We start from the raw sequence: 10,581 nt of genomic DNA, 5'->3' as shown, positions 1-10,581 counted from the left end.
GATATATCGGGCCCTCCCTGGTGGTGCAAAGGGTTAAAGTGCAGCGCTATGTAGTTTCCCAACACCCCCCCCCCCCCCCCCCCCCGCACAGGAGGGAGTCACAGCCGCGGCCTGCCGAGCCCAGACCGGGAGCACAATGGGCAGATTGTGTGGGCCGTGCACCCCAGACGCAGTCAGAGGGGGCTGACCTCCCGGTCACCCCAGGACAGGCTCAGTCTCCAGGATCACCAGACATGCTCCGTCCTGCTCCTTTGGCCCATGTGTGACCATCATGTGGCACCAGCCAGGCCAGCGGCAATCCCAGACGGTGACCCTTCCTCAGTCAATGCTGACCCACTGGCCCTCACGTGACCCCCTCACCCTGAGAAGCAGTGCTCGCCCCCCAGCGGTGAGAGCACATGGGTGAGATGGCTCTGTCACGGACCCCAGGCAACAACTGAACTCCCGGGGCCTCAGTTTCCCCATCAAAAAGTGGGGAAGTGACCCCATCTTCCAGGGAATCGATGGAAGGAGCACATAAGCCAGGCAATGTGGAGTAACCCCAAGCAGAGAGGGCCCACTGGGGGGCGCCTGGGGAGCAGCTGCCGCCCCTGAGGCTCCCTGATGACCACCGGACCCTTCGCGGGCACCCAGGCTTCCTACTGCATGTGATGTCCACACACCACCAAGCTCAGGGCCCCAGATGCACAGAAACTAAATCAGAGCAGCAGGCCCAGAACAACAAGAAGGCTTCCTCCTCCACCTGCACGCCCTCCCTGGAGAGGCAGCGCCCCGCCGAGCCACGCAGGCAGCTGCTCTGATATGTCTGCGCTGACAGTGCTGGAGTCCGGCAGCTGTGGGCTCATTTCTGGCCCCAGGAGTAGGGAGGAGAACAGAGCCGCGACTCTGGGGGTGACGTCTCGAGCCGGACGGCTGTCACGTGACCACGGGCATGCCAGCGGACTGAGTGGGCTCTCGGGCCGGGGCAGCGTGTGCCGAGGGCCTCACTCTGCTGCGTCAAGCACAGGCACTGGCTTCAGCTCACAAGAAGCTGCCAGGTGGCTGAACTCTCTCTGACTTGGGAAGAAGGGGAAGGCGCCGTGTGTCACAGCTCACCAGATTCAGCTCCCTGGTCTGCAGGCCGTTCCTGCCTCCCCAAGTCGTGGCTGGAGGATTGGTGAGGCCCCTGGAGCAGAGACTGAGAGCCAGAGGCCTCTGGAGCCCACCTGCCTCTCCATGACCTGCCAACAGTGGCCCCATCACCCCAGGTGCCCGAGGCTCTGTAACCAACCCGCACAACAGACGGCACAGGTAGAGTAAGCCGGCAGTGTGGCTGGGCCTACCCTGACGGACCGAGCTCCAGCAAGGTGTTCCTGACCCTCTGCACTGGGCCGAGTCCCAAGGCACATCTGACGGCTGCAGGCACTGTGCATGAATTAAAAGGAAGGTGCCCTGATGATGTGCAAGTGGACACCGCCCAGGAAAAGGCCTGGCATGGTTAGCTGTCAGGGAGACTACATCAAAACTGCAAGGTGCCATTCTATACGCACCAGGATGGCTAAGATCAGTCAGTCAGTTTTGGTGAGCGTGAGGAGAGACCGGAGCCTTCACACACTGCTGGTGGGAATGGGAAACGGTGCAGCTACCAGGGAAAACAGCCAAAGGGTCTTCCGTCAATCATGGAGCAAACAGCCCACTTCAGATACACAACCAGGAGAAATGAAAACATAAGTCCACACAACAGCACACAGGTGAGTGTCCAGCAGCACCATTTACAATAGCCAAAGGCTGAAACAAACCAAAGTCCATCAGCTGGTGCCAGGAGGACACTCACCATGAGGTCTCTCTACACCGTGGAATACTACACGGCTATAAAAAGGAAATAAGCCCTGATTCGCACTGCAACAGGAACCTAGAAAACACCAAGCTAAGAGGAAGCTCATGTCCCGATCCATTTCCTACAGCGTGGGCAGGCACCTGAGAGCTGAGGGGGGCTTGGACCTGTCACTGGGGGCCCTGGGGTGAGGATGCGGCCCCAAGGAGCCTCCACGAGCACCCTCCTCATCTCAGAAACCTCCAAGCTCCAGAGATTCTGGCGCCTCCCGGCTCAGAGTTCATCCTGTACTGGTGACTCCCTGCCCCGTCCCCAGCAGGGCCTCTCCTGGACACTGAAATCTGATCTCATCACCCCTCACCCTGGCCAGGGATGAAGTCCAAGCTCCACAGCCACACAGGAAAGAGCCCCCCGCCCCAGCCTTCCACTGCCCACTGGAGCCTCTCACTCCCTCCACTGACCCGGCCGGCACAGTGCTCGTCCACTCCACAGGTGCACAGGACGTGCAGCAATAGGGAGACCAGCAGAGCTGGAGGCCGACAGCCCCGCCCTGTGTGGAGCCAAACCCCACAATGGAGCCAAAGCAAAGTGCAGGGTTGTGAGCGCAGACAGGGGCCGTGTCCTTGTCCCATCAGGGAACAGCCCTGAGAAGGAGCCATCTGGGCTGAGAGCAATGGCGAGGACAGAATTCCAAGCATGGGGACAGCTTGCGCAAAGGTTCTGGGGTGGGCGCACTCCGAGCTGAGCTGGGCAGCTGCCGTGGGAGGGCCGGTGAGGTGGGGTCGAGGGGAAGAGCGGCGGGGGAGGGAGCAGCTGCCAGGCGGCGAGCTTGCTGGGGCCTCACTGGAGAGTCGGCTGGTTAGAGCAGAAGATGCGGCTCAGTAAGGCTGGGACGATGCGCAGAGATCAGAGTTGGGCCTAACTCAGCACTCTGGACGGCTGGGCGGTGAGGGCAGTGCCTGGTTTCCACACTGGCTCTCCCCGCAGCAGGGAGTCCGTGAGGACAGTACTCAGCAGGGCCACTGAGCGGGAAGCTGCTCCTGAGCTCACACTGGGGTCCGGTGGCCATGAGGGGCACAATTCTGTCCTGCCAGCCAGTTACGACGGCTGCGTCAAACCTCGTCTTGGAGCTCACTCAGGCCAAAGTCCACCTGTCCCGCAGCACAGTCACCATAACCTTCCAGGCGACCCTGGGAGGGGCAGCAGAAAGTGGACCACACTCCGACCGCTGTGGGCCTGGGTGCCAGCGGGAGAAGGACTTGGTGCTCCCGAGGAAGCAGCTCCAGACACCAGGGGCCCCTTCAGCAGGGAGCAGGAACCCTCCCGCCGACCCAGCATCAGCCCTCCTGGCCCACAGGGGCAGGCCCCAAGGGACCTTCGCCCAGGCTGGCTCTCTGACAGCTGAGCCTCGGAGGCCCCGGGCTGCGGTTCCAAGGAGCCTGGCGCAGACAGACATCAGCACGAACCCAGTGATTCTCCAGCCAAACCCTGGAGGCCAGTATTAAGAAGAAAAGGTTGGGGAGGTGTTGCCATGACAACAGCTTCAGAGCTCTGCAGCAAGCCTCAGGCCCACCCTCCACCCTCCAGTGGGTGGCGGCGTGGAAGCAGGCGTGGGGGAAGGCGGGTCCTCGCAGGACCCATCTTCCCTGACCCGCACAGCCCAAATCACTTCCCCCAGGGACCTGAACAGCGCTGAAGAAGGCCTGTGGGGCCGAGCCCCTCCGGGACCACCCATCTAACCCTCCCTGCTCACAGCCAAATGCAGAAGAGGTGGCTTTGCCAACGCCAGCTCGTGCCCCTGTCTCTGAGTTGCGCTGGTCCCTCTGGCTCCGTCACCCTGTGCCCCTCCCACCCAAGACAATGCTCCTTTGTCAATGCCCTCGAACAAATATGAAACCAGGATTCTGAAGGCAGGCGAGGTCAAGGCCACATGTCTGGAGCTGCAGCCGAGTCTGGGAGGTGAGTGGGGCACCGCCCAGGTCTGTGCCGGCAGCCCGTGCCGCTGGCCAGAGAAGGCCCGGGTGCTGCAGCCGGTCTCCTGGTTCTCCTGACCACCCCGGCCTGTCTCCTCTCTTCCCGGGGCCTCTGTAAAAAGCGAAGTCTGGCACCCTTTTCCCCAAAGGATTGTTCTCTCACAAAGGAGGAAGCGTCCTGCCCTCAACAGATATCCGGCCTCACGCTGGAGCACAAACTGTGACAAAAACCTGCCCCAGAAACACCAGGGCTGGAAGGGCATCCTGAGGTCACCTCGGTCCTGAGGGCCCCCGGGAGGGGGGGGGCGCAGGAGGGGACTCAGGGTCCCAGACCCTTTCTGCTAACCCACTCACCACATGTCCCTGAGTCCCCGGTCCCTAGACATGCTCTCTGTCACCGTCTTTTCTGTCGGGACAGGGGATGAAGTGCTCCTTCGCTGCTCAGTCACATCCTGCCCGGGGCTGTGTGTTCCGGGGGGCTGGGTCTGTGACTCCCAGGGCCCCTGGCTGGCCAGGGCTGTGGGCTTTGCTGGGTGGACAGTGGCGGCCATCCCAGGAGTCCTGGTGGCGGGAGCTGTGAGCGCTCAGCCAGCCCCGGGCACCAGCTCTTACACGCAGGCCCCTCGGCAACCTGCCACCTGAGGTGACAGCAGCTATGAGCACCCCTGCCTCACAGGGCTCAGGGGTCCCAAGGTGCACCCCCACCCACTCAGCGCTCACTGGGGCCCAGCACCGTGGGAGCACCCCAAGGCCCCATGGCCCCCACCTCCCCACTGGGAGTGTCCCGGATTCGTTCACAAGGACCAGACCCCGGAAGGCCTGGACCCGCCTTCCTGCAGCCTCCAGTCCCGTGGGAGGAGTTGCTGCAGGAGGGTCAATGCTGCGTGCCCACAGGAGGTGGGAAACTGAGGCGGGGGGTGGGAGGGAGGCTGGGGGCGTGACCCCGACACAGAAGAGGAGACTGCCGTGAACAGGGAGCTTCTGGGTGCCAAAGGAAGAGTCCCCTTGCCCGAGGAGGGGCGATGGGGTCGACTCCCCAAGCGTCTCACCGTGGAGGCCGGCTGACGCGGCCTTCCGCCACAGGGCCCGAGGCCGCTGCATTTCACCCATAATATGACTCAGTGTTCCGGGCCCTGAGCCACGTTCAGAGGAACGAATCGTGTTCTCGTCCACAAGAGAGACAGGAGGCCTGCCAGTGGCCTCCCTAGGGCGTGGACGGGAGGTCAGCACCCAGGAGGTTACAGGGGAACCGGGACAGGGATGCGGGGGCAGACGAGCTTCAGAAGGGCATCGGGAGTGGGGCTCAGAGGTGAGCACAGAGGGTCAAGGCAGCGAGGGCAGAGAGGCAGGACTGCGGGGAGGACACGGCTCCTGGGCTGTGGGGGGACGCTTCCTGAAGGGTGGCCGGAAGGCCCGTCTGCCCTCTGCCTCTGCGTGGCTGCTAGCTGTGGACGAGGCCGCCCCGGCCGGCCGTGATTCATGCCCCCGCAGGAGCGGGGAGCCGCGTGGTGCAAGCGCAGTTCGCCCCGGGGATGAGCTGTGGCGGGGTGCCTTGCCATGTCATGCCTCACGGGGCGCACGGAAGGCAGCTTCAGACACGCACAGCAGCGCCCCGTCACTCACCTGGAACCTGTGCACCAGCTCCAGGGACTGGCTGTCATTCTGATCAGCCTCGAGGATGACATCGGTCAGCTTGTGGATGATGACGTCCAGGGGACCCTGTTCCTCAATCGGCCGGCTAAGGTTCAGCTGCATGGTGGGGACACAGAGAAAAAGGACGACTTTAGGAGCTGCACCCACTGACCGGCCCTTGCCCACACCCTGCACGGGGGCATGGATGGGGCGCACCCTCGTAAGAGACACAGCCTGGACGAGCTGAGACCCCAGGACTCCTCCAGGGTGGGCCCCGTCTGTGCCTGTGAGCCCCACGCCTCCCGGGAGACAGAGGACACCCGTGAGGTCAGGGTGACAGGCGCCACCCTGTGAAACCGTGCACAGAGAAGCCTTTGCTGAACTCCCATCTGCCCCACAACCCAGATTTCTCAGGTGGGGGAAACAGGCTGGGGCAAGGTGAGGTTGAAAGACTGAAGCAGCACGGAGAGATCGGAACAAAGAGCCAGCGGCCACCTCCCAGCACCCACATCAAGTCTTGGCCGAGCTGACAGCCGCTGGTACCAGCATCACTGGGGGCACGGCTGGCCGGCCTGTCGGGGTGTGTTTATTTTCTCAAGAGGACGGGATCAGGAAGATGGGGCGGCACGGCAGCCAGACTCTGGCTGATGGACAGTTGGCACCCCCTGACCCCAAGGCCGGAGCACCTGCCAACACCCAAGTGGCCTGACACACTTCCTGGCCCGCCCGATGCCCGCCGCCCCACCACCACCTGCAAGGCCAGGCCGTCGGAGGGGGCAGCTGCCCAGTATCTGGCTGACCCCCGGCTGGCCTCGGCAGACGCCGGGGAAGGCAGGTCCGCCCTGCCCTCAGCCCCAACCCCAAGGGGGGGTCCCCCGGGGGCTCAAGGTGCTTTTGTCCTCACAGCCCAGGAGCAGCTGGTGTCTGCCCCAAACTTGCACGCCTTGGCTCCTCTATCCCCATCCAGTTTCACAAGTGAAGATCCCGGAGAACAGAGACTTCTGAAACCTGCCTGGGTTCTCACAGCTAAAATGCGTCAGCCCTTTCTTACTATTATCTTTAGCTCTTCTTTTTAACTGTCTGCCAGGGAAGGAGTTCACCTGCTACGAAAACAAAACCCATGGACTTCACAGTAAGAAGAGACTGGAGATGACTCTTCCCTCCCCACGGCGACCGGCCCATGTACCCCACGAAACGAAACTCAGAGCTGCCGATGAGAAGCGGCTCCCGGGTGGGGGATGGAGAGTGTCCTCACAGCGCGCCCAGGCCGGGGTTCCACCTCCCAGGCCCGCACACCGGAGTCCAGGAGCAAAATGACTGGGCAAGACTGGAAGTGACCCAGCTAGGGCCTGGAAGGAGGCCAAACAGCAGCCAGGCACCCTGGGCGCCAGCCCGGCTCCCCATCCGCTGGGCCTCAGTTTCCCCTCTGGTGCAAGCGAGATGGTTCTATTTGCAGATTCTGTGCAAGTTTCCTACCAGAGAATGGGAAGAGTGTCCAGGTAGAAAGCAACATGAAGGAAGGCAGAGAAGCCAGTGGGGGCGGTGGGGGACAGCAAACGCTCAGAAGGTGCCGCAGACACACGACCACATCTGCTGTGACGAGGCCCCGCCGTGGCAGGCCCCACAAACACAGGGCGACATTTTCAGACCAGGCCAACGGGAGAGAACTGGGTCACTCGGCAACGCCGGGCAGGCCACCCCTGGGCCTTGGAAACTCCGTCCCAGCTGGCACCGTCTCCAGAGAACCTTCCAGGGCGCCTGTGCAGCAGAGGGGGGCAGAAAGCAGCCTGAGAGGGTCCCAGGAGGGGGCGGGGGTGTGCAGAGCTGCTGCAGACTCATCCTCGCCTGGCATCAGCCTGGCCGCCACGGGCCTGACAAGCAGGGCTGTTTGGAAAGTCAGCTAGCGCCCTGCGTTCCTGGCCCCTCCGCTGAAGGTAAACAGTGCACTCTGGACGCCGGCCACCTTCCTTTGTGTATTTTCCAAGCATTTTTTTGCAGTAAAACCCTTTCACGAGAACAACTTGGGACACACATCAGGCCTGATCCAGGCTGGCGTCTCTGGCTGCAGGGTCCCTGCTGAGGACTACGTGGGGCTGCCCAGCTCGGAGGGCACTCAGGCTGCTGTGCCCCGAGGGGCTGACCCCCGAAAAGCTCCCTGCCAGCAAGGAAAAGCCAGGCCTTTGGGGGGCTACCTCCCACACCCCGTAGGAGGTGCTCGGGCAGGTCCAGGCACACTGTGGGAATGGGGGAGGACACTCCCAGGAGCCACCTCAGAGGGGACCCTTAGGAGGGGGTGCTGCAGAGGCGGGAGCCTCAAGATGCCTCAGGGAAGGGGCCCAGGGACACACAGGACCCGTCTCCCAGGGTGGGGCGGGGGCCAGTGAGTTTCAGTTTTGTCCTTTTGTTTTTCTGACCCCACCCAGCCCCCAGGAAAGGGAACTTTCCCAGGAAGTCGTGGTTCTCTAACATGGAAGGGCCTGACCCATCCCTCTCAGCTGTAACAAGGGAGTCTCAAATGAAAGGGCCGCCCGCTGTGGCCAGAGGTCTGCGGGCGCCAGGCTTCCAAGTCACGCCACCCTGTGAGGCCCGCAGCCTCAGAGCAAACAAGGGCCCACTGTTCCTCAGGGAACGAGGTGGGGGGCCGCCAGGAGGGGGCGGGGAGAGCTGGGAGAGACACAGGCCTGCAAACCCCAGCGGCCTGAAAGTCACCTCTGACTCCGGAAGCAAGTCGGCTGGGCCGCCAGGCACCCCAGTGGCCAGGCTCCGTCTGACCAGGCCCCCCCCACCCCCCCGCCTGGCCAGGAGGGGGATGGGCACAGCAGATGCCTGGAAACCCATTCAGTTCAGCCACTCCTGGCTGGAGGGCGACTTCACAGCTTCTTGCCTCAGTTTCCCTGCTCCTAAAATGAGGGCACAGCTGACTTCCCTACACAGCACGCAGCACCGTGGTGGTGAGAACATTCACTCACAGCTGCATCACGTGGGACGCAGGGCAGGACAGCACCCCCCACCCCTGCCTGCCCAGCGTATGGGGGCACATAGCCTCTGGCCTCCCAACAGGGCCCTAGCCAGTCTCAGGAACCATTCCGAAAGCAGACCCAGGGGACACGAAACCACCTGCAAGGCCCCCCACACCTCCTGTCCACAGGGACCGCTTCCTCTTGCTCCAAGTCCAGTTCAAAAGTCCGATCCCTTTACAGACTCAACTGCCCCACCCCAAACCAGGAGGATGAGTGGCCCTCCCCTCGCCTCCACCCCCAAACTCTTTCCGCATCCTCTGGGATGGTGCCATGTTTCTGGCTATAGTCTTGTCCTCTGCCCACCCCTCTCCCAGACCACCTGGAGCCTGGAGGCCCGGGAGCCAGCAGAAGACTCCGGGGCCCAGGGGCAGGCCACAGGCCCGATTCCCTGTGGTGGACAAACTGACAGCTCCCAGCTGTGTCAAGCAGAGCCTGGTCTCGCTGCTACCACAGTTGGGCTGCCCTTTGGGATGCCCAAGGTGGAGAACGAGCGGCGGGAGACGGAGGGGAGGCAGAAGGGTGCAGAGACCACTCGCTCCCCAGCCTCTCTGCCAGCCCAGGCGTCGGCTAAAGCTTTGCACGAGCAGCAGCAACCCAGCCCCAGGGCTCGCTGGGCGCTCAGGACAGCTGGCGGCCATCCCAGGCCAGGGGTGCTCACCCCCTGGAGGTAAAATGCAAGGTGCTCTGTCACGGAGGTCCCGGGTGGCTGAAGAAAGACCCACCTCTGAACAGCCCGGACAGGCTGCCAGCGGAGTGGGGCCATCACCCAGGCCTGCGAGTCACCGCCCGGCACCTGCAGCAGCTCTTGAAAGCTCGCTCGTGCCAGGCTCTGGTCTGAGCACACCCTACAAATGCCTCCTTACCTCACACAGGCTGCGGCAGGGGCACAGGGCACAGAAGCTGAGGCCAGCACCCCCCTCCGCCCCCCAGTGAGTGCAGCTGAGAATAACAAACAGACCTGGGCGTTCCTGTCCGCAGAGGCACCTGTGGTTCCGCAGGGGGACGCCCGTGGGCGGGTCACCAGAAAGACCAAGTCCCAGCCAGAAGCTGGGCCCTGCCAACCTGTCTCCGACCCTCTGGGAGGGGGAGTTGAGTGAGTGACAGGTGGCGCCTACATGCTGCAGCCTTCCATAAAATTCCCTAAGGCGCAGGGTGTGGGGAGCTTCGGGGTGGTGACCACATGGGGCTCCCGGCTGGAGAGCGGCTCAGCCACCTTCTGCAGACCTCGCCGCCCACTCGTCCCTCCCATCTGGACATCCGCCTCTGTCCTTGCACGTGTCCTTTCCAATGAGCCCGTGAGCCGTAGTGAGCTGTATCCCCGAGTTCTGTAAGCTGCTCTAGCAAATTGATCAAATCCAAGGGGAAGGCCTTGGGGTGTCTGATGTACAGCTGATTGGTGAAGAGCACAGGCCACCCCCCAACTCAACAGGCTGGCCTCTGAGAGGAGAGGGGACGGCAGCCCTGTCCCCAGGTCGGATGGGGTGAAGCTGCAGGATGCGAAGTTGGGGTGGCAGGGCAAGCTCCCACACATCTGGTGTCGGGGTGCTGAGCGTGGCAGGTGTGCAGAGCAGAGGAGAAACAAACCCACGAGGTGTTTTCCGACCTAATTGTGCCCTCGAGAAACGTCAACTATTACATTCCCCTGGTCCACTTTTCGCTCGATTACGAAGCAGTGGAAATTTCCCTGACTGTCAGAGCTCAAGGGGAGGCCAGGATTTGAAAGCTGCCGAGACAGGGTCCTCTCACTAGCTCGGGTGAGACGTCTCTGTCACGGCCACGGTCAGTGACGACAGCCACCATCTAACACAGCTCTTACTCTGGCCACACGCTCTGCTCGCAGGCGCCGACCGCCTGAGGTACAGAGGAGGACACTGAGCCGAGGCTCAGTGACAGCAGAGAGCCACCGCCGACTGGGGTCACAGGCCACCTGCCTCCCCGTGCCAGCCGATTAACCCCTAACGCCAATGGTGCCCCTTTCCTGCCGCTAGCTTCCCTCCCTTCCTCTTCCCTTCGACTAGCCCCTGTGGAGAGGGACACGTTCAGCTCTTCAGCTTCAAATGGAAGTCGCTAGATCAAAAGTTTTGTCTCAACCGAGGAGCAGACAACCCGATGGAAGTTGAGTGGGCAGAGTCCAGCTTAGAGC

The 10,581-nt window shown here is 62.7% G+C and overlaps 1 protein-coding gene across 2 annotated transcripts in view; it reads right to left on the bottom strand.

Moving 5' to 3' along the window:
• The window catches only part of ITPK1 (inositol-tetrakisphosphate 1-kinase), a 127,941-nt gene that overhangs the window by 40,385 nt on the left and 76,975 nt on the right, over window positions 1-10,581 (bottom strand). For both annotated transcript variants that reach the window (XM_012724715.1, XM_012724716.1), the window contains exon 3: window positions 5,410-5,535. In XM_012724715.1, coding sequence (XP_012580169.1) covers window positions 5,410-5,535 — 126 coding nt within the window. The remainder of the gene's footprint in view (window positions 1-5,409; window positions 5,536-10,581) is intronic.

Source organism: Condylura cristata, unplaced genomic scaffold (genome assembly GCF_000260355.1).
Source record: "Condylura cristata isolate star-nosed mole 26May11 unplaced genomic scaffold, ConCri1.0 scaffold00013, whole genome shotgun sequence".
Taxonomy (NCBI): domain Eukaryota; kingdom Metazoa; phylum Chordata; class Mammalia; order Eulipotyphla; family Talpidae; genus Condylura; species Condylura cristata.
Note: the sequence above shows the minus strand (reverse complement) of the source record. Positions and strands in the feature narration are given on the sequence as shown.